This window comes from Erinaceus europaeus, chromosome 23 (genome assembly GCF_950295315.1).
Source record: "Erinaceus europaeus chromosome 23, mEriEur2.1, whole genome shotgun sequence".
Lineage (NCBI taxonomy): Eukaryota > Metazoa > Chordata > Mammalia > Eulipotyphla > Erinaceidae > Erinaceus > Erinaceus europaeus.
In genome coordinates, this window is record NC_080184.1 from 2,636,400 (window position 1) to 2,659,725 (window position 23,326).

Genomic DNA, 23,326 nt, shown 5'->3' on the forward strand with positions numbered 1-23,326 from the left:
CCACCATCCATCCCCCAATATTTTATTTTATTTTATTTTTAATGACAGAGTGAGAGAGAGATACAGAGAAAGAAACCAGAATTCTGGCTGATGGTGGTGCTGAGGATTGAACCTGGGACCTCAGAGCCTCAGGCAGGAGAGACTTTTTGCAAAACCATGATGCTATCTTTCTAGTCCTTAAATATTTCTATTTATTTAATGTTAATATGAGAGAGAGACCAGAGCCCTGCTCAGCTCTGGCTGATGGTGGTGCTGGGGATTGAACCTGGGACCTCAGAGCCTCAGGCAGGAGAGATTTTTTGCAAAACCATATCACCCCTCCCTCCTGGCATCATCATCATCATCATCATTATTATTATTACTGTTTGCAGTTGGACTCTCAAGCCCGAGCTACCAAAATTCCATCCCTAGGTTCACATGTACCAGAGAGAAGATATCTCTCTCTCTCTCTCTCTCTCCCTCACTCTCTCCCTCTCTCCCTCTCTCTCTCTTTGTCTCTCTCCCTCTTATTAGTAAATAAATCTTTGCAGACAGCATATCATTTAAGATAGAAACATTAGGGGGGAGCTAGGCGATAGCACAGCAGGTTAAGCACATGTGGCGCAAAGCGCAAGGACCGGCATAAGGATCCCGGTTCGAGCCCCCTGCTCCCCACCTGCAGGGAAGTCGCTTCACAGGCAGTGAAGCAGGTCTGCAGGTGTCTGTCTTTCTCTCCCCCTCTCTGTCTTCCCTTCTCTCCCCATTTCTCTCTGTCCTATCCAACAACAACTACATCCATAACAACAATAATAACTACAACAATAAAATAAAACAAGGGCAAGAAAAGGGAATAAATAAATAAATAATAATAAAACATTAAAAAAAGAAGCAGCATTAGGAAAAGACTCATCCTGAGGGGACCCAGCAGCAGAGAGAGGGTCCTGGGTGTCATAGCAACCATTTCCCCCATGTGACAATTCCTTCCTTTATTTTTTCCCCCTCAGAGACCCCATCTGAGGCCACACCGCCCTTAAAGGATTACTGGGTAGGTGAGGTCAAGCCGGTTAGAGGGAAAAATCCTTCAGTCCATCACCAATTGTTTCCTCGCTCACAATTTCTTTGCGGCTCCAGGGGGGCCTGTCAGTGGCGCACCTGGTTAAGCGTTGATATTACAGCACTCAAGGATCCGGGTTCGAGCCCCCTGGTCCCCAGCTGCAGGGGAGGAAGCTTCATGAGCGGTGGAGCAGGGCTGCAGGTGTCTCTCTGTCTCTTTCCTTCTCTCTATCTCCCTCTCCCCTCTCAATTTCTCTCTGTCTCTATCCAACAACAGATAAATAAAAAAATGTTTTCAATTCCTTGCGTCCCCAAGGCCTATTAGGATCTGGTGGTCCGCACCCAAGAGTGAGTCAGCTCTCTTTTCTGAGGGGGGGGGGGGGAATCAGTCTGTATCTGGGGCAAAACGGGGGGCAAGGCTACGATGACGGTTGCCAGCAATCCGTGGTATTGCACATGCCAGACGGAGGATTTGTTCAGTGTTATTGTTATTGTTATACCAGAGCTCTGCTGATGGTGGTGCTGGGGATTGAACCTGGGTCCTCAGAGCCTCAGGCAGGAGAGTCTCTTTGCAGAACCACCGTGCTGTCTCCCCAACTCTCCTATCTCTCATCAAGAATAAATGAGTGGTCTGGGAGGTGACACAGTGGCTAAAGCACTAGACTCTCAGGTATGAGGTCCTGAGTTCAATCCCCAGCAGCACATGTACCAGAGTGATGTCTGGTTCTTTCTCTCCTCCTATATTTCTCATTAATAAATAAATAAAATATTTTTAATGAATAAAAATAAAATATTTTTAAATGAATAAGTAAATATTTTTTAAGAGGGTCCGCCTAATCAGATCCATTTATGTGTTGATTTGTTTACTTGTATTGTCACCAGGCTTACTGCTGGGTCTGTAAGACAAATCTTTGCTTCCAGTGGCCACTGTTCCCTTCCCCCCCCTAATTTAATATATATAGAGAGAGAAATCGCGAGGGAAGAGGGAGATAGAGAGGGAGAGAGACAGAGAGACACCTGCAGCCCTGCTTCACCCCCTTGTGGAGCTTTCCCCCTGCAGGTGGGAACCGGGGGCTCAAACCCGGGTCCTTGAGCACTGTAACATGTGCGTTCAACCAGGTGTGCCAGCATCTGTACCCCCTTTTCTATTTTTTAAAAAATGCATATATTTATAAGAGAGAGAGAGAAGCAGAGCCTCCCCCTGGCACATGCGATGGCGGGGCTTGAACCCAGGACCCGAGGGCTGAGAGCCCAGGGCTGTGTCCGTGTGTCTGCAGGACGAGCTGAGGGCCGGGAGCAGGGAGGATGTGAGAAGGGCAGCCGCTCAGAAATTGCAGCAGCTGGAGCTGTTTGTCTGGAACACCAGCTTCGCCTCCCCCGGGAAGGGCAGCAACACCCAGCTGGGCATCGGTGAGGCCGGGCGCTCTCTGTGTGTCTCTGTCTGTCTGTCTGTCTGTCTGTGTCTCTCTGTCTGTCTGTGTGCCTCTCTGTGTGTCTCTGTCTGTCTCTCTGTGTGTCTGTGTCTGTCTCTCTGTGTGTGTCTCTCTGTGTGTCTCTGTCTGTCTCTCTGTGTGTCTGTGTCTGTCTCTCTGTGTGTCTGTGTCTGTCTCTGTGTGTGTGTCTCTCTGTGTGTCTCTGTCTGTCTCTCTGTGTGTCTGTGTCTGTCTCTGTGTGTGTGTCTCTCTGTGTGTCTCTGTCTGTCTCTCTGTGTATCTGTGTCTGTCTCTCTCTGTGTGTGTCTCTCTGTGTGTCTCTGTCTGTCTCTCTGTGTGTCTCTGTCTGTCTTTCTGTGTATCTGTGTCTGTCTCTCTCTGTGTGTGTCTCTCTGTGTGTCTCTGTCTGTCTCTCTGTGTGTCTGTGTCTGTCTCTCTGTGTGTGTCTCTCTGTGTGTCTCTGTCTCTCTGTGTGTCTGTATCTCTCTGTGTGTCTCTGTCTGTCTCTCTGTGTGTCTGTGTCTGTCTCTCTGTGTGTGTCTCTCTGTGTGTCTCTGTCTCTCTGTGTGTCTCTGTCTCTCTGTGTGTCTCTGTCTGTCTCTCTGTGTGTCTCTGTCTCTCTGTGTGTCTGTGTCTCTCTGTGTGTCTGTGTCTCTCTGTGTGTCTCTGTCTCTCTGTGTGTCTCTGTCTCTCTGTGTGTCTCTGTCTGTCTCTCTGTGTGTCTGTGTCTGTCTCTCTGTGTGTGTCTCTCTGTGTGTCTCTGTCTCTCTGTGTGTCTCTGTCTCTCTGTGTGTCTCTGTCTGTCTCTCTGTGTGTCTGTGTCTGTCTCTCTGTGTGTGTCTCTCTGTGTGTCTGTGTCTCTCTGTGTGTCTCTGTCTCTCTGTGTGTCTCTGTCTCTCTGTGTGTCTCTGTCTGTCTCTCTGTGTGTCTGTGTCTGTCTCTCTGTGTGTGTCTCTCTGTGTGTCTGTGTCTCTCTGTGTGTCTGTGTCTCTCTGTGTGTCTCTGTCTCTCTGTGTGTCTGTGTCTGTCTCTGTGTGTGTCTCTCTGCGTGTCTCTGTCTGTCTCTCTGTGTGTCTCTGTCTCTCTGTGTGTCTGTGTCTGTCTCTGTGTGTGTCTCTCTGCGTGTCTCTATCTCTCTGCCTCTGTGTGTGTCTTTGTCTCTACTTCTGTGTGTCTCTGTCTATCTCTATCTCTGTGTATCTGTCTCTGTGTGTCTCTGTATCTCTGTCTCTGTATATGTCTCTGTCTCTCTATGTCTCTGTGTGTCTGTCTCTCTGTCTCTGTCTGTCTCTCTGTCTCTGCCTGTTTCTCTGTTGTGTGCATGTCTCTCTGTGTGTCTACCTCTCTGTCTCTGTCTTTGTGTGTGTCTGTTTCTCTGTCTCTTTGTCTCTCTGTGTCTGTCTCTCTCTTTCTGTGTCTGTCTCTCTCTGTCTCTGTGTCTATCTCTCTCTGTTTCTGTCTCTCTATGTGTCTGTCTGTCTGTCTGTTTCTATGTCTGTGTGTTTGTTGCTCTCGGTGTGTCTCTCTCTGTGTCTATTGCTCCCTTGTCTCTGTCTCTCTGCCTTTCTGACTCTCTCTATTTCACACTCAACCTTTCTCTCCCTTTCTGTCTCTCCTTCTCTGCCTTTCTCTGTGTGTGTCTGTCTCTCTGCCTTTCTGTCTCTCCTGGCCTTCCTCTCTCTCTCAGTCTCTCACTGTCTTTCTGTCTCTGTCTGTCTCTGCCTTTCTTGTACTATGTGCGCTTGACCTGATGCACCACCGTCTGACTATGCCTCTCTCTCTGTCTCTCTGTCTCTGCCTCTCTGGCTCCATTCTGTCCCTCTCTATAAAAGAACGTCTCTGGTTCCTTGACTTTCAACAATGTGGAAAGTTCACTCCAGAGCTTTTCCCCAGATGCAGGTCTTTACCCAGGTTAAAAAAAAAGGGGGGAGGGAGAGGGATGAAGTGTCGGCACAAATGGTTAATCACACACATTACAGGGCACAGGGTCCCGAGTTCAAGCCCCGAGTACCCACCTGTAGGGGGAATCTTCACGAGTGGTGAAACAGGCCTGCAGGTGTCTCTCTGTCTCTCTCCCTCTCTGTCTCCCCCTCCCCTCACAATTTCTCTCTGTCCTATCAAATAAAATAAAATAAATAAATAAAGTTTTTTAAAAAAATCACAGATTAGAGAGATCCAGCTTCACGCCATTCCCACCACCAGAGTTCTGAATCCCCATTCCCTCTGTTGGAAGCTATGGCAATTCTCCTTTCTTTTTTAAAAAATTTTTTTAATGTTTAATTATTTATTTTCCCTTTTGTTGCCCTTGTTTTTGTTGTTGTTGTTGTTGTTATTGATGTCGTCGTTGTTGGATAGGACAGAGAAATGGAGAGAGGAGGGGAAGACAGAGAGGGGGAGAGAAAGACAGACACCTGCAGACCTGCTTCACCGCCTGGGAAGCGACTCCCCTGTCCTTTCTCCCCCTCTGGGAGCGTGGATCAAATGATTATTGACTCCAACCACTTTACAGTCTACGAAACCAAGCGGTGCAGCAAGAAACAGAAGAAGACTTTTCTGGAAGCAGGAAACAACACCATGGATATCGACTGTGCAGACGCTTACGGGACATTCCCCAAAGGTACCGTGTATCAGACAAGGTCTCTTGACGTCTCCCCCCCAAATCGTGGGTACAGTTGTCTCGTTTTGAGGTGTCTGGACCAAGGGGTGGGGCAACACTGACCTGATTGATTTTTGCCCAAGGTCAAGGGACTCAGAAAGATGGATGGATGGATGGATGGATGGATGGATGGATGGGTGGATGGATGGATGGATGACATCTGGCTTGTTGAGAATATAGCATCTGGGGTGTGGTGGACCTTTCAAATGAAATCCCCCCTTTTCTTTTCTTTTTTTTATATTTATTTATTTATTTTCCCTTTTGTTGCCCTTGTTGTTTTATTGTCGTAGTTATTGATGTTGTTGTCGTTCATTGTTGAATAGGACAGAGAGAAATGGAGAGAGGAGGGGAAGACAGAGAGGGGGAGAGAAAGACAGACACACCTGCAGACCTGCTTCACCGCCTGTGAAGCGACTCCCCTGCAGGTGGGGAGCCGGGGGCTCGAACCGGGATCCTTACACTGGTCCTTGTGCTTTGCGCCACCTGCACTTAACGGGCTGCACTGCCGCCCGACTCTCCCCCCCCCCTTTTTTTTTTCTTATCACTGTTGCTACTTTAGATTTCAGAAAAGAATCTGGGTAGGGATAGACAGCATCAGGGTTCTGCAAAGAGACTCTCCTGCCTGAGGCTCTGAAGTCCCAGGTTCAATCCCCAGCACCACCATCAGCCAGAGCTCAGCAGGGCTCTGGTTAAGAATGAGAATAAGAATAATGAAAAGTAAAACCTCCAGCCTCACCTTAAGGTAGAACTCAGCACTTATTTACTAAAAGAGAGAAAAATAAGAAAATAAACAATTATTGGCAAAAAAGAAAAAAAGAAAAAGAATTAGGACCAATGGGGCAGACAGCATCATTAGTTCTGCAAAGAGACTCTCCTGCCTGAGGCTCCAAAGTCCCAGGTTCAATCCCGAGTATCACCATCAGCCAAAGCTGATCAGTGCTCTGGCAAAATAATAATAATAATGTAAATAATAATAATCCATTTGTTGTGCCATGGCCCTAAATCACAATGAGCCAAACTGAAGTGAAAAAATACTGTGTCAGGGCCAGGTAGTAACGCTACTGGTTAAGCGCACACACTACAGTGGTTAAGGACCCAGGTTCAAGCCCCTGTAACAACCTGCAAGAGAAAATCTTCACGAGTGGTGAAGCAGGTCTGCAGGTATCTCTCTGTCTCTCTCCCTCTCTATCACCCCCTTCCTCTCTCCATTTCTGTCTCAATCCAATAATAAATAAATAAAAGAGAACATAAAAAGAATTTCTTTAAAAAATATATCATGTCAGAGTCAGGAGGTAGCGCAGTGGGTTAAGCGCAGGTGGCACAAAGCACAAGGACCGGCATAAGGATCCCGGTTCGAGCCTCCGGCTCCCCACCTGCAGGGGAGTCGCTTCACAGGCGGTGAAGCAGGTCTGCAGGTGTCTATCTTTCTCTCCCCCTCTCTGTCTTCCCCTCCTCTCTCCATTCCTCTCTGTCTTATCCAACAATGATGACATCAACAACAGTAATAACTACAATAATAAAACTAGGGCAACAAAAGAGAATCAAATAAATAAATATTAAATATATATATCATGTCTAAGTGTGCTCCTTTGTATGAGAGAGAGAGAGAAAGAGAGAGAGACCAAGACCACAGTACCAAAGCTTTTCCAATGTGGTTGGGATTCCGTATTTTAGCAAGATTTGGTCCTGTGACTTCTATCTATCATCTATCTATCTGTCATCTATTTATTCCTATATAAAAATATTTACAAGGGGAGTTGGGTGGTAGCGCAGCGGGTTAAGCGCATGTGGCGCAAAGCTCAAGGACCCACGTAAGGATCCCAGTTTGAGCCCCTGGCTCCCCACCCGCAGGGGAGTCGCTTCACAGGCGGTGAAGCAGGTCTGCAGGTGTCTGTCTTTCTCTCCCCCTCTCTGTCTTCCCCTCCTCCCTCCATTTCTCTCTGTCCTATCCAACAACAAAGCCGACATCAATAACAACAATAATAACCATAACAATAAAACAACAAGGGCAACAAAAGGGGAAAATGAATAAGTAAATTTTTTTTTAATTTAAAAAATATTTACAAGGACAGTCATGCTGTTTTATTTGTTTTCTGAACCTTCACACTAGACACCAAACCCTCAAATTCTTTATCACGGGCTCAGTGCCGGCGCTACAAATTCACTGCTCCTAGCGGCCTTTTTTTTTTTTTTTTTTTCCATTTTATTGGATCGGACAGAGAGAAATTGAGAGAGGAGGGGAGAGATCATCGATATGGACAGAGACAGAGAGACACCTGCAGACCCACTTCACTGCTCGCGAAGCTTTCCCCCCCTGCGGGTGGGAAGCTGGGACTTGAACCTGGGTCCTTGCGCTTAGTACCAAAGCCTCCCATGAATGTCCAGACCACCCACCCAAACTCTGGGGACGGCCCATAGAATAACGTCTTTCTTCCTCCCTGTGCCCTCAGCTAGGAGTGCGGTGGCCCTCATTGCTTACCGCTCGCTGGGGGATATTCTGAACGGATCCTTTTTCCTGGAGGGGAAAGGGCTGCGGGAAGTGACGTTGAAGTCTCAGATTATGAGTGGGACCATCGGGCTGGAGAGAAGGGTGCAGCTGTCGGAGCCTGTATTCCTAACCTTCCAACATACTCAAGTGAGTCTGTTTCTCCCTCACGGTCCTCCAAGGGGTGCGTCTCCTCAGTTTAGGGTTCTTCTTCCTTCCTTTCTTTCTTTTCCAAGTTCATCTGTTTCAGTTCTCTGGATTTTGCATGTAAGCTAGGCCATCGAGTCTTTGTTTTTCACCTCCTTACTCACTTCCAAAACATAGTGGCGTCCAGTTCTATTGTCCAGAAGAACACAATCTCCTCTTTTTTTTTTTCTTCTTTGGAAGATTAATGGCTTACAGTCAACAGTAAAATACAATAGTTTGTCCATGCCTAACATTTCCCAGTTTTCCACATAACAATTCAACCCCCACTAGGTCCTCCTCTGCCATCATGTTCCACGACCTGAACCCTCCCTCCCTCCCCTCCTCACCCCGGATTCTTTTGCTTTGGTGCAAAACACCAACTCCAGGCCAAGTTCTGCTCAGTGTTTTCCCTTCTGATCTTGTTTTTCAACTTCTGTCTGTAAGTGAGACCATCCCATCTTCATCCTTCTGTTTCTGGATGATCTCACTTGACATGATTTCTTCAAGCTCCATCCAAGAGGAGGTGAAGAAGGTGAAGTCACCATTTTTCATAGCTGAGTAGTCTTCCATTGTGTATCTAGACCACAATATTCTCAGTCACACATCTGTTGTTGGACACCTGGGTTGCTTCCAGGTTTTGGATATTACAAATGTGCTGCCAAGAACATATGTGTACACAGATCTTTTTGGATGGATGTGTTGGGTTCCTTAGGATATATCCCCAGGAGAGGAATTGCAGGGTCATAGGGCAGGTCCACTTCTAGCCTTCTGAGAGTTCTCCAGACTGCTCTCCACAGAGGTTGGACCAATTGACATTCCCACCAGCAGTGCAGGTGGGCTCCTTTGACCCCACAACCTCTCCAGCATTCGCTGCTGCTACCTTTTCTGATGTTAGACAGTCTCACAGGAGTGAAGTGGTATCTCATTGTTGTCTAATCTCATATTTCTAATTGCAAGATGATCTTCCACTCAGTATATATCCCATAACCTCTCTTCCACTTCTTCCTCCTCTGCTTCTTTTTCCTCCTTAATCATCAGAACCCTTGCTCATCTGTTGCTGATGGTGGTGCTGAGGATTAAACCTGGAGCCTCAGAGTCTCATGCAGAAGAGCCTTTTTGCAGAACCATTATGCTGTCTCTTCTGCCCCTATAATTTCTTTATCCTAGCAGTGTGACCCCTCTTCTTTTTTTTTTCAAGTTCTAAAGACAGCTTTGGGGACCAGGTGGTGGGGCCCCCAGTTGAGTGTACCCAATATCATGTACAACAACCCCATATTCAAGCTCCTGGTCCCCACCTAAAGAGGAGAAACTCACAAGTGGTGAAGCAGGGCTACATTGTCTCTGTGTATCTCTCCTCTATCTCTCCCTCCTCTATCAACTTCCCTCTGTCCTGTCAAATAAAAGAGAAAGAAAAAAAAATGGCTAGTGGGAATACCAAGCCCCAGTGATAACCCTGGTAGCAATAAAAAAAAAAAAAAAAGAAAAGAAAGAAACTATTTAAAAAGACAGCTTCAAATATCTTTTTCTCTTTCTTCCTTTCTCTTTTCACGAGTTTTTGTGCTCTCAAGTCTAAAGCTTTCCCCACAGCACTATCTCCTGGGCCTCACATTTTTTTGTTTTGCCACAACGGTTATTATTGCTGGAGCTCAGTGGCCATTTTTTCTTTTTTTTTTTCTTTTTTACTTTTTTTCTTTTTACTAGATAGGACAGGTAGACATTGAGAGGGGAGGGGAGAGTAGAGAGGGAGAGAGACAGAGAGAAACCCGCAGCCCTGCTTCACCACTCACAGAGTGTCCCCCCTGCAGAGGCGGGAGGCAGGGGCTCGAATCTGGGTCCTTGACCATGGTAATGTGTGTGTGTGCTTCACCAAGTGTGCCACCTCCCAGTCCCCCTCTCTCATTTTTTTAAAACAAACCTTTGAGTCAATCAATTTTGATCACAAGAAATGGGATAGGGCTGCAGAAAGACTTGGTGATGATTCCAGCAAGAAAGCCTTTGGAGTCTTGGGTATTAGAGTATATATACGTATAAGATAGATAGATAGATAGATAGATAGATTTTTTTTTAACCAGAGCCCTGCTCAGCTCTGGCTTATGATGGTGCTAGGGATTGAACCTTGACCTTGGAGTCTCAGGCAGGAGAGTCTGTTTGCATAACCATATGCTATCTACTGCCACTCAGGAAAACCCTTATCCAGTGACTTATAGAAATAGAACATGAGTGGTCCGGGAGGTGGCGCAGTGGATAAGGCTTTGGACTCTCAACCATGAGGTCCCAAGTTCAATCCCCGGCAGCATATGTACCAGAGTGAAGTCTGGTTCTTTCTCTCTCTCCTATCATTTCTCATGAATAAATAAATCAAATCATTAAAAAAATAAAAGAAATAGAACATGATGCAGAGGAGGACCTGGGGGGGTGGATTGTTATGTGGAAAACTGAGAAGTGTTAACATGTTAAAAAAAAAAAAAAGACTACTGTGTTTTACTGTCGACTGTAAATCATTAATCCCTGCCCCTATTAAGAAAAAAACTAGGGAATAGGGCGGTAGCCCAGCGGGTTAAGCGCAGGTGGCCTGAAGCGCAAGGACCGGCATAAGGATCCCGGTTCCAGCCCCCGGCTCCCCACCTGCAGGGGAGTCGCTTCACAGGTGGTGAAGCAGGTCTGCAGGTGTCTGTCTTTCTCTCCCCCACTCTGTCTTCCCCTCCTCTCTCCATTTCTCTCTGTCCTATCCAACAACGATGACAGCAATAACAACAATAATAACTGAAACAATAAAAAACAACAAGGGCAACAAAAAGGAAAAATAAATATAAAAAATTTAAAAAGCATAAAAAACTAAAAAAAAGAAAGAAAAAAAATAGTAAAAATAAATGCCAACTTATGAAAGTGGTGAAGCAGTGTTGTGACTGCTTTTCCTTCCCCCCACCTTTGGTTGCCCTTGTTGTTGTAGCCTTGTTGTGGTTATTATTGTTGTTATTGCTATCATCATTGTTGGATAGGAACAGAGAGAAATGGAGAGAGGAGGGGAAGACAGAGAGGGGGAGAGAAAGACAGACACCTGCAGACCTGCTTCACCGCCTGGGAAGCGACTCCCCCGCAGGTGGGGAGCTGGGGGCTCGAACCGGGATCTGGTCCTAGCGCTTTGCGCCACCTGCGCTTAACCCACTGCGCCACCGCCGGCCTCCCCTGGAAGCCACATTTATGAAGAACAAGTCCCACCACTGTTCTGAGGCTAGAAAGCTTATTCCCTCAAGGAAGACTTTCCCACATTGCCCAAAGCCACTGCACTGCCCCGTCGGGTGTCTCTGCAAAGAAGCTGTTCTGTCTACCGAGTAGGGCCAGGCGGGTCTCCACCTTTCTTGCTGTTCTCGTTCCAGCCCGGTGACAACAAAGAAACAAAACACATCTGTGTCTACTGGGCAGAGGCGGAGCAAGGAGGCAGCTGGTCGACCCAGGGCTGCTCGTACGTGAGCAGCAATGACTCCTACACGACCTGCAAATGTTTCCACCTGTCCAGCTTTGCTGTCCTCGTGGCCCTGTCCCCCAAGGTACCACAGGGCTGGGTCCCCTTCCTGTGAAAATCGGTGGGTGTCCAGTAAGCCAATGGGATCATCTTCTCTGTCTTTTTTTTTTCTTTCTTTCTTTTTCTCTGCCTCCAGGGTTATTGCTGGGGCTCGGTGCCTGCACCATGAATCCACTGCTCCTGGAGGCCATTTTTCCCCCCTTTTGTTGCCCTTGTTGTTGTAGCCTTGTTGTAGTTATTATTGTTGTTATTGTTGATGTCATTTGTTGTTGGCTAGGACAGAGAGAAATGGAGAGAGGAGGGGAAGACAGAGAGGAGGAGAGAAAGACAGACACCTGCAGACCTGCTTCACTGCCTGGGAAGCGACTCCCCTGCAGGTGGGGATCCGGGGGCTCTAACCGGGATCCTTCTGCCGGTCCTTGCGCTTTGTGCCACGTGCACTTAACCCGCTGCTACCACCCAACCCCACATCCTCTCTGTCTTAAGAGAGAGACCTGGTCTAGGAAGGGACACAGTGAACAAAGGGTGGACTTTACAGCATGAGGTCCTGAGTTCGATCCTCTGGTTCGTACCAGAGTGATGCTCTGGATTCCTTCTCCCTTTCTTATTAATAAATAAATTGTGGGGGAGTCGGGCGGTAGCGCAGCAAGTTAAGTGCAAGGACGGGTATAAGGATCCCGGTTCGAGCCCCCGGCTCCCCACCTGCAGGGGCGTCGCTTCACAAGCAGTGAAGCAGGTCTGCAGGTGTCTGTCTTTCTCTCCCCCTGTCTGTCTTCCCCTCCTCTCTCCATTTCTCTCTGTCCTATCCAACAATGACGACATCAATAACAACAACAATAATAATAGCTACAACAACAATAAGAAAAAGGGGAACAAAGCAAATTAAGGGGCCAGGTAGAGGCGCACCTGGTTGAGCACACGTGTTACAATGGTCCTGGGCCCCACCTGCAGGGGGAAAGCTTTGCGAGTAGTGAAGCAGGGCTGCAGGGGTCTGTCTGTCTCTCTCTCTCTATCATTCCCTTCCCTCTTGATTTCTAGCTGTCTCTATCCAATAAATAAAGATAATTTTAAAATAAAAAAACTTATTTTAAAAACAACAACAACAAGGGCAACAAAAGGGAAAATAAATATCAAAAAAATGTATTTAAGAAAGAAAGAAAGAAATAGAGGCATTGAGTTCCAGCCATAAGCTTGACAGCAAAAGAGAAGGGAGAGAAAAGTCACTGTGATTCTCCTACTTTAAAGAGAAAAGCCCCCAAAACCCAGAATCTGATGCCATTTAATCAGGAGACTGAGACTGGGAAGTAGCTGAGACTCTGTATAAGTACCCTGATAGCAGAGTTGGAGACTGTAATCTCTCCCTCTCTCCCTCTCTCCATCTCTCCCTCCCTCTCTCCCTCTCCCTTTCCCCTCTCCCTCTCTCCATCTCTCCCTCCCTCTCTCCCTCTCCCTTTCCCCTCTCCCTCTCTCCATCTCTCCCTCTCTCCCTCTCCCTCCCCCTCACCTCCCTCTCCCTCTCTCTTTCCCCCTGTCCATTCCTCTCCCCCTCTCCTTTTCCCCCTCTCCCTCTCTCCCTCTCCTCCCTCTCCCTCTCTCTTTCCCCCTCCCTCCCCCTGTCTTTCCCCCTTCCCCTCTCCCTCTCCCCTTCCCTTCTCCCTCTCTCCCTCCCTCTCCCTTTCCCCTCTCCCTCTATCACTCCTTCTCTCCCTTTCCCTTTCCCCTTCTCCCTCTCTCCCTCCCCCTCTCCCGCTCCTTCCTCCTCTCCCTTTTCTTCTCCTTCTCCCTCTTTCCCTTTCCCTTTCCCCCTCTCCCTCTCTCCTTCCCCCTCCCCTCCCCCTCTCCTTCTCCCTCTCTCTCTCCCTCTCCTCCCTCCACTCCCCCTCCCTGTCTCTGACCCCTAGGAGGACCCTGTGCTGGACGTCATCACCTCCGTGGGGCTGGGCCTCTCTCTGCTCTGCCTCCTCCTGGCAGCCCTCACCTTCCTGCTGTGCAAAGCCATCCAGAACACCAGCACCTCCCTCCACCTGCAGCTCTCGCTCTGCCTCTCCTTGGCCCACCTGCTCTTCCTCACGGGAATCACTCGCACGGAGCCTCAGGTAGGAGGCTGCCTGCCCCCCACCCCACCCCACCCCGCCCCACCGTGAGCTCCTTGGTGTAGTCAAAGCCACCATCTTGGTTTGAGAGAGGATGGCGAGGTGGGGAGACAGCATCCTGGTTCTGCAAAGAGACTCTCCTGCCTGAGGCTCTCAGGCCCCAGGTTCAAGCCCCAGCACCACCGTCAGCTAGAGCTGAGCAGGGCTCTGCGGAGTGGAAAAAAGTCCCACATATGTAAAGAGTGATTACAAATCAACAAGAAAAATCAGGGTCAGGGAGACAGCAGGATGGTTCTGCAAAGAGACTCTCCCACCTGAGGCTCTGAGGCCCCAGGTTCAGTCCCCAGCACCACCGTCAGCCAGAGCTGAGCAGGGCTCTGGGATCTCTCTCTCTCCCTCTCTCTCTCCCTCTCTCTCCTATCTATTTCTCCATTATCTATCTCTCACATTAAGTAAATAATATATTACTAAGAAAAAGACTCTCCTGCCTGTGGCTCTGAAGTCCCAGGTTCAATCCCCAGCACCACCATCAGCCAGAGCTGAGCAGGGAACACTCCCTCTCTCTCTCTCTCTCTCTCTCTCTCCCTCCCTCTCTCTCTCTCTCCCTCCCTCTCTCTCTCTCTCTCTCCCTCCCTCCCTCCCTCTCCCTCTCCCTCTCCCTTTCCCTTCCTCTCCCTCTCTCCCTCCCTCTCCCTCTCCCTCTCTCTTTCCCTCCCTCTCCCCCTCCCTCCCTCTCTCTCTCCCTCTCCCTCTCCCTCTCCCTCCCTCTCCCTCCCTCCTCCTCCCTCTCCCTCTCCCCCCCTCCCTCTCTCTCCTCACTATTCTCTCTACATGTCTACCCGCCCATTGTCTCCCTAATTAGTAGCAATATATTATTAAGGAAAACACTTTCTTGCCTGTGGCTCTTAGGTGCAGGCTTAATCCCCAGCCAGAGCTGAGCAGGGCTCTGGTCAAAAAAAAAAAAAAATCTCTGACAAAGGGGCCCAGACTATTCCAAGGGGAAAGCAGAGTCTCTTCAACAAATGGTGTTGGAAACAATGGGTTGAAACATGCAGAAGAATGAAACTGAACCACTGTATTTCACCAAGTACAAAAGTAAATTCCAAGTGGATCAAGGACTTGGATGTTAGACCACAAACTATCAGATACTTAGAGGAAAATATTGGCAGAACTCTTTTCCGCATAAATTTTAAAGACATTTTCAATGAAACGAATCCAATTACAAAGAAGACTAAGGCAAGTATAAACCTATGGGACTACATCAGATTAAAAAGCTTCTTCACAGCAAAAGAAGCCACTACCCAAACCAAAAGACCCCTCACAGAATGGGAGAAGATCTTTACATGCCATACATCAGATAAGAGTTTAATAACCAACATATATAAAGAGCTTGCCAGACTCAACAACAAGACAACAAATAACCCCATCCAAAAATGGGGGGAGGACTTGGACAGAATATTCACCACAGAAGAGATCCAAAAGGCTGAGAAACACATGAAAAAATGCTCCAAGTCAGGGAGTCGGGCTGTAGTGCAGCGGGCTAAGCGCAGGTGGCGCAAAGCACAAGGACCGGCATAAGGATCCCGGTTCGAACCCCGGCTCCCCACCTGCAGGGGAGTCGCTTCACAGGCAGTGAAGCAGGTCTGCAGGTGTCTGTCTTTCTCTCCTCCTCTCTGTCTTCCCCTCTCTCCATTTCTCTCTGTCCTATCCAACAACGACAACAACAATAATAACTACAACAATAAAACAACAAGGGCAACAAAAGGGAATAAATAAATAAAATAAATATTTAAAAAATGCTCCAAGTCTCTGATTGTCAGAGAAATGCAAATAAAGACAACAATGAGATACCACTTCACTCCTGTGAGAATGTCATACATCAGAAAAGGTAACAGCAGCAAATGCTGGAGAGGGTGTGGGGTCAAAGGAACCCTCCTACACTGCTGGTGGGAATGTCAGTGGGTCCAACCTCTGTGGAGAACAGTCTGGAGATCTCTCAGAAGGCTAGAAATGGACCTACCCTATGATCCTGCAATTCCCCGCCTGGGGATAGATCCTAAGGAACCCAACACACCCATCCAAAAAGATCTGTGTACACAGATGTTCTTGGCAGCACAATTTGTAATAGCCAAAACCTGGAAGCAACCCAGGTGTCCAACAACAGATGAGTGGCTGAGCAAGTCGTGGTCTATGTACACAATGGAATACTACTCAGCTGTAAAAAATGGTGACTTCACCGTTTTCAGCCGATCTTGGATGGACCTTGAAAAATTCATGTTAAGTGAAATAAGTCAGAAACAGAAGGATGAATATGGGATGATCTCAGTCTCAGGCAGAAGTTGAAAAACAAGATCAGAAAACACAAGTAGAACCTGAAATGGAATTGGCGTATCGCACCAAAGTAAAAGACTCTGGGGTGGGCAGGTGGGGAAAATACAGGTCCAAGAAGGATTCAGAGGACCTAGTGGGGGTTGTATTGTTATATGGGAAACTGGGGAATGTTATGCATGTACAAACTACTGTACTTACTGTTGAATGTAAAACATTAATTCCCCAATAAAAAAAAAAAGAAAAAAAACCTAATGGGGCCAGGTGGTGGCGCACCTGGTTGAGTGCACATGTTACAATGCACAAGGACCCAGGTTCGAGCCCCTGGTCCCCACCTGCAGGGGGAAAGCTTCACAAATGGTGAAGCAGGTCTACAGGTATCTCTCTGTCTCTCTCCCTCTCTATCTCCCCCTCCTCTCTCTATTTCTGACTATCTCTGTCCAACAGATAAAGATTTCTAAAAAAATCCCACATATGTAAAGAGTTCCTAGAAACCAATAAGAAAAAGGCAGAGCATAGCGGTTCTGCAAAATAATAATAATAATAATAATACTTTTGTGGGAGCGGGGCGGTAGCAGCAGTGGGTTAAGCCCACAGTCCTTGCAAAGTGCAAGGACTGATGTAAGGATCCTGGTTTGAGCCCCCAGGTCCCCACCTGCAGGGGAGTTGCTTCACAGGTGGTAAAAAAAAAAAGCAGGTCTGCAGGTGTCTGTCTTTCTCTCCCCCTCTCTGTCTTCCCCTCCTCTCTCCATTTCTCTCTGTGCTATACAACAACAGTGACAGCAACAACAATAGTAATAACCACAACAGCAATAAACAACAAGGGCAATAAAAGGGGGGGAACAGCCTCCAGGAGCAGTGGATTTGTAATACAGGCACCGAGCCCCCAGCACCACTGTCAGCCACAGCTGTCTCTCTATCTCTCTATCTTTCTCTCTCTGTGCCCATCTCTATCTTTCTATCTCTGCGTGTGTCCCTTTCATAAATAAATACAGAAATAAGTCCCCAGACGCAGTACTAAGCACCGGCCTGACTCCCGTCTCCCTGCCAGTGGCTGTGCTCCGTCATCGCTGGGCTGCTGCACTATCTGTACCTGGCAGCCTTTACCTGGATGTTCCTGGAAGGGCTTCACCTCTTCTTCACGGTCAGGAACCTCAAGGTGGCCAACTACAGCAGCACAGGCAGATTCAAGAAGAGGTTCCTGTACCCTGTGGGCTATGGGGTCCCTGCCATGACCGTGGCTGTGTCTGCAGCGGTAGGCTATCAAAACTACGGAACCTATACTCAGTAAGTATGGCAGGCGTGACCCCCTGGTCACAGGGTGCCCCGTGGGCGCTCCCTCTCTCTCTCTTAAAAACCCCTGGCGGAGCACACCTGTTCCAATGTGCAAGGACCTGGGTTCAAGTCCCCTTCTCCCGGTTCCCATGTGCAGAGGGAAAGCTTTGCAAACAGTGAAGCGGGGGCTGCAGGTGTCTCTCTGTCTCTCTCTCTGTATCTCTCCCTTCTCTCTCAACTTCTCTCTGTGTCTATCCAATAAGAAGAAGAAATGAGGGAGTCGGGCGGTAGCGCAGTGGGTTAAGCGCACGTGGCACAAAGCGCAAGGACCAGAGTAAAGATCCTGGTTTGAGCCCCCGGCTCCCCACCTGCAGGGGAGTCGCTTCCCAGGCGGTGAAGCAGGTCTGCAGGTGTCTGTCTTTCTCTCCCCCTCTCTGTCTTCCCCTCCTCTCTCCATTTCTCTCTGTCCTATCCAACAATGATGGCATCAATAACAATAAGAACTACAACAACAATTAAAAACGACAAGGGCAACAAAAGGGAAAATAAATAAATATCTTTTAAAAATTTTAAATAGAGGAAGAAATAAAGAAATACACGTTACAGGTTCTCTGCATCTCTCTCAGAAATAAAATTAATTTTAAAAAAGAAAAGAAGGGGCTGGGTGGAGGCGCACCTGGTTGAACACACACGTTACAGTGCGCAAGGACCCAGGTTTGAGCCCCTGGTGCCCACCTGCAGGGGGAAAGCTTCGCGAGTGGTGAAGCAGGGCTGCAGGTGTCTCTCTGTCTCTCTCCCTCTATCTCCCGCTTCCCTCGATTTCTGGCTGTCCCTATCCAATAAATGAAGATCGTTTTTTTAATTAAGAAAAAAAACTAGAGATGCAGATTCTAACACATTCTGACACTATAAGATCTTACTACTGGAACCAGAATTCAAGGCCTTTGTTTTCTCCCAGGGACGCAGCAGCTAATGTTTGTTTCTCTCCACAGCTGCTGGCTCAAGTATGATAAAGGGTTCATCTGGGGTTTCATGGGACCCGTGGCTGTCATCATCCTGGTAGGTGGCCAGTGATCACTGGTAGCTGCGGTGCCCACTCTGAGTCAGCCAAGCAGAGAGAAAGATCGCTTCTTACGGGGGCCAGGCAGTAGCGCACAGCGTTAAGCACATATAGCACAAAGCCCAAGGATCCTGGTTCCCCACCTGCAGGGGAGTCGCTTCCCAGGCGGTGAAGCAGGTCTGCAGGTGTCTGTCTTTCTCTCCCCCTCTCTGTCTTCCCCTCCTCTCTCCATTTCTCTCTGTCCTATCCAACAATAGCTATAACAACAATAACAACAACAACAACAATGGAGAAAAGATGGCCTCCAGGAGCGGTGGATTCATAGTGCAGGCACCGAGCCCCAGCAATAACCCTAGAGGCAAAAAAAAAGAAGAGAAAGATAGCAATGACAGTAAGTAATATTAACAGCTAATATTAATAACTAACATTGATACAATAATGTTAAAGATATTGATGACAATAACTAAGATTTGATGTAGGTATTAATAAAATTTTTAGCATTTGGGAGTCGGGCGGTAGCGCAGCAAGTGAAGTGCACGTGGCGTAAAGCACAAGGACCGGCATAAGGATCCTGGTTCGAGCCCCCGGCTCCCCACCTGCAGGGGAGTCGCTTCACAAGCAGTGAAGCAGGTCAGCAGGTGTCTGTCTTTCTCTCCCCCTCTCTGTCTTCCCCTCCTCTCTCCATTTCTCTCTGTCCTATCCAATAAGGATGATGTCAATAACAACAATAATAACTACAACAACAAGGGCAACGAAAGGGGGAAAAATGGCCTCCAGGAGCAGTGGATTCATGGTGCAGGCACTGAGCCCCAGCAATAACCCTGGAGGCAAAAAGATAATGATGGGGTCCAGACAGTAGTGCACTGGGTTAAGCGCACATAGAACTAAGCCCAAGAACCAGTGCAAGGATCCTGGTTCGAGCCCCCGGCTCCCCACCTGCAGGGGACTCACTTCACAGGCGGTGAAGCAGGTCTGCAGGTGTCTGTCTTTCTCTCCCCTCTCTGTCTTCCCCTCCTCTCTCCATTTCTCTCTGTCCTGTCCAACAGCAATAGCAATAAAAACAACAATAATAACTACAACAACAATAACTACAACAATAAAACAAGGGCAACAAAAGGGAATAAATAAATGTTTTTTAAATGGCGGTATATATATAGAGAGATAGATAGACAGACAGATAGATAGATAGATAGATAGATAGATAGATATAGTTATAGAAACAGCCCATCTCTGTGAGCTTGGAACCACTGCAGTTTCCACTGGAGGGAATGGGGACACAGAACTCTGGTAGTGGGCACGGTGTGGAATTTTTTTAAATTTCTTTATTAGGAAATTAGTAAAATAAAATACAAGAGTTTGGACATGTGTAACATTTCTCAATTTTCAATGTTTTTAATTTTTTTATTCTCTTTTATTTATTGGATAGATACAGCCAGAAATTGAAAGGATAGGTGGAGAGAAAGAGAGAGAGAGAGAGAGAGACACCTGCAGCCCTGCTTCACCACTTGCGAAGCTTTCCCCCCGGGTCCTTGTGCGCTGTGATGTGTGTGCTTAACCATTAAAGTATTCCTCTTGAACCCGGGTCCTTATTCATTGTAACATGCACTCAACCAGGTGTATCACCACGCAGACCCTCAATTTTCTGCATAATAATCCAACCCCACTAGGTCCTCCTATGCCATCATGATCCAGGACCTGAACCCCACCCAAGAGTCCTTTGACTTTGGTGCAAGACACCAGCTCCAGGCCAAGTTCTGCTTAGTGTTTCTCCTTCTGATCTGGTTTTTCACCTTCTGTCCATGAGTGAGGTGAATGTTCCATCTTCATCCTTCTGTTTCTGGCTGATCTCACTTCACAGGATTCCTTCAAGCTCCATCCAAGATGGGGGGAAGAAGGTGAAGTCACCATTTTTTACAGCTGAGTAGTATTCCACTGTGTATATAGACCACAACTTGCTCAGCCGCTCATCGGTTGTTGGACACCTGGGTTGCTTCCAGGTTTTGGCTATGACAGATTGATATGAACATGGATCTACACACATGTTTTTGGATGATAATGATGTGAAAATATACCTCTGTTATCTTTTTTTTAATTTCCTTTTGTTGCCCTTGTTGTGTTACTGTTGTGATTATTATTGTTGTTGTTATTGATGTCCTTGTTGCTGGATAGGACAGAGAGAAATGGAGAGAGGAGGAGAAGACAGAGAGGGGGAGAGAAAGACACACACCTGCAGACCTGCTTCACCGCCTGGGAAGCGACTCCCCTGCAGGTGGATCCTTATGCCGGTCCTTGCGCTTTGCGCCACATGCGCTTAACCCGCTGAGCTACCGCCTGACCCCCCTTATACCTCTGTTATCTTACACTTTTGTGAGTCAATATTAAGTCACTAGTCACACATACTTCTAGTCAACTTCTCCTGTCATTTCCGCAGATAAACTTGTCATTCTACTTTCAAATCCTGTGGATTCTGAGAACCAGACTTGCCTCCCTCAATAAAGAAGTTTCCACAATTCAGGACACCAGGTAAGAAGCCTCTAGAATCAGTGATCGGCACAATTTTTTGCCTTTCAGTCCATCCCACCTGTAAAAGAGAAACACCATTAAGATATGACATGAAGGGAGTCGAGCGGTAGCGCAGCGGGTTAAGTGCACGTGACACAAAGCGCAAGGACTGGCGTAAGGATCCTGGTTCAAGCCCCCGGCTCCCCACCTGCAAGGGAGTCACTTCACAGACGGTGAAGCAGGTCTGCAGGTGTCTGTCTTTCTCTCCCCCTCTCTGTCTTCCCCTCCTCTCTCCATTTCTCTCTGTCCTATCCAACAACAACAGCAACATCAATAACAACCACAACAAGGTCAACAAAAATGGGAAAAATGGCCTCCAGGAGCAGTGGATTCATAGTGCAGGCACCAAGTCCCAGCAATAACCCTGGAGGCAAAAATAATAATAATCATGACAGTACCAATATTATAAAAGTCTCATCCCCATCCTTGCCTTTGAGGGTCCACATAATTCTTTTTCCCCTTTTTCTATTTTTTTATGAGTGATTTCATATTGATTTACAAAATTACATGGTAACAGGGGTCTAACTCCACACCATTCCCCCCAACAGAGTCCTGTGTCCCCGATTCCCTCCAGTGGAAACTGCAGTGGTTCTCCCAAGGTCACAGATAGGGGTTGACTATTCTTTCTAGAACCATCTAGATTGATATCTGTTTGCCCTTTTTTTCCCTAAGGTCCAGTCTTCTCTTCCTTTCTAAGTCACACCTACACCTGTTACTACTTCTGAGTGTCCTCCCTTTTTTCCTTCATTGTGGTAACTCAGTTCTTGGGGCCGTGCTATAGCGCAGAGGGTTAAGCAGTTAAGCCCACATGGCGCAAAGCTCAAGGACCATCGCAAGGATCTCGGTTCCAGCCCCCGGCTCCCCCACCTGCAGGAGGTGTCACTTCACAAGCGGTGAAGCAGGTCTGCAGGTGTCTCTCTGTCTCTCCCTGTCTGTCTCCCCCTCTTCTCTCAATATCTATCCAATAAAATGGAAATAATGGCCTCCAGGAGCAATGGATTCATCATGCCAGTACTGAGCCCCAGTGATAATCCTGGAGGGGAGGAAAGGAAGAGAGAAAGAATGAAAGAAAGAAAGAAAGAAAGAAAGAAAGAAAGAAAGAAAGAAAGAAAGAGAGAAAAGGAGAGAGAGGAAGGAAGGAAGGAAGGAAGGAAGGAAGGAAGGAAGGAAGGAAGGAACTGGGGTGCAGAAGAGGTCCGTAGAATTCTAGACTCATCCCCTCAGTTCTGCCTAGTGTCGATCTAAAGGGTTAAAGATAATTATAGCGATAAGTAATATTAGGGAGGAGTTCCTTCTTTAAATTTTCTTATATTTATTTATTTACCCTTTTGTTGCCCTTGTTGTTTTGTTGTTGTTGTGATTGCTGTTGTCATTGTTGGACAGGACAGAGAGAAATGGAGAGAGGTGGGGAAGACAGAGAGGGGGAGAGAAAGACAGACACCTGCAGACCTGCTTCACCGCCTGGGAAGCGACTCCCCTGCAGGTGGGGAGCCGGGGGCTCGAACCAGGATCCTTATGCTTCACACCACATGCGCTTAACCCACTGCACTACCGGCCAACTCCCAGCATCTCTTTTTTATTGTTTATTTCTTTATTGAGTTAATGATGATTGACAAGACCATAGGATAAGAGGGGTACAACTCCACACAGTTCCCACCACCAGGACTCCGTATCCCATCCCCTCCCCTGATAGCTTTCCTATTCTTTATCCCTCTGGGAGGATGGACCCAGGGTCATTGTGGGATGCAGAAGGTGGAAGGTCTGGCTTCTGGAATTGCTTCCCCGCTGAACATGGGCGTTGACAGGTGGATCCATACTCCCAGCCTGTCTCTCTCTTTCCCTAGTGGGGCAGGGCTCTGAGGAGGCCGGGTTGGGGTACATTGGTGGGGTCATCTTAGAGAAACAAGCCAAAAATCCATGTTTGTTTGTTTGTTTTTTAAGAGGAATACTTTAATGGTTAAGCACACACATCACAGCGCACAAGGACCCAGGTTCAAGCCCCCAGTCCCCACCCGCAGGGGGAAAGCTTCCCGAGTGGTGAAGCAGGGCTGCAGGTGTCTCTCTGTCTCTCTCCCTTTCTGTCTCCCTCTCCCTCTCTCCATTTCTCTCTGTCTCTAGCCAACAATAAATCCACAATGTGTTTTGGGTCCCCACCAGCCTGATGGAAACCCCCCTCTTCCTTTTCAGAGTCATGACTTTCAAGGCCATCGCCCAGCTGTTCATCTTGGGCTGTTCTTGGGGCGTTGGCTTCTTCATGGTGGAGGAAGTGGGGGAGACGATTGGCTTGGCTCTCGCCTACCTGTTCACCATCATCAACGTCCTCCAGGGCGTTGTGCTCTTTATCGTCCACTGTCTCCTGAATCACCAGGTACCCTTGGCTCCTGTGCTTGTCTCTGGGGATATAATCTCAAAGCTCTTCCTCCAAATGTGTATGGGCCAAAGCGTCATAAAGCTGCTTCCAGGGGGTCGGGCGGTAGCGCAGCGGGTTAAACGCAGGTGGCGCCAAGCGCAAGGACCGGCCGAAGGATCCCGGTTCCAGCCCCCCGGCTCCCCACCTGCAGGGGAGTCGCTTCCCAGGCGGTGAAGCAGGTCTGCAGGTGTCTGTCTTTCTCTCCCCCTCTCTGTCTTCCCCTCCTCTCTCCATGTCTCTCTGTCCTATCCAACAACGAATGACATCAACAATAACAATAATA

General features: G+C 47.8%; 1 protein-coding gene across 1 annotated transcript in view; it reads left to right on the top strand.

Annotated features, from left to right (window-relative positions):
- Positions 1–23,326, top strand: part of ADGRE1 (adhesion G protein-coupled receptor E1) — a 33,032-nt gene that overhangs the window by 5,859 nt on the left and 3,847 nt on the right. Inside the window, exons 4-13 of the mRNA XM_060182242.1 lie at positions 984–1,024; positions 2,310–2,442; positions 4,975–5,082; positions 7,572–7,756; positions 11,170–11,340; positions 13,217–13,411; positions 16,788–17,023; positions 18,004–18,070; positions 20,503–20,594; positions 22,821–23,001. Of these exons, the coding sequence (XP_060038225.1) occupies positions 984–1,024; positions 2,310–2,442; positions 4,975–5,082; positions 7,572–7,756; positions 11,170–11,340; positions 13,217–13,411; positions 16,788–17,023; positions 18,004–18,070; positions 20,503–20,594; positions 22,821–23,001 (1,409 nt within the window). The remainder of the gene's footprint in view (positions 1–983; positions 1,025–2,309; positions 2,443–4,974; positions 5,083–7,571; positions 7,757–11,169; positions 11,341–13,216; positions 13,412–16,787; positions 17,024–18,003; positions 18,071–20,502; positions 20,595–22,820; positions 23,002–23,326) is intronic.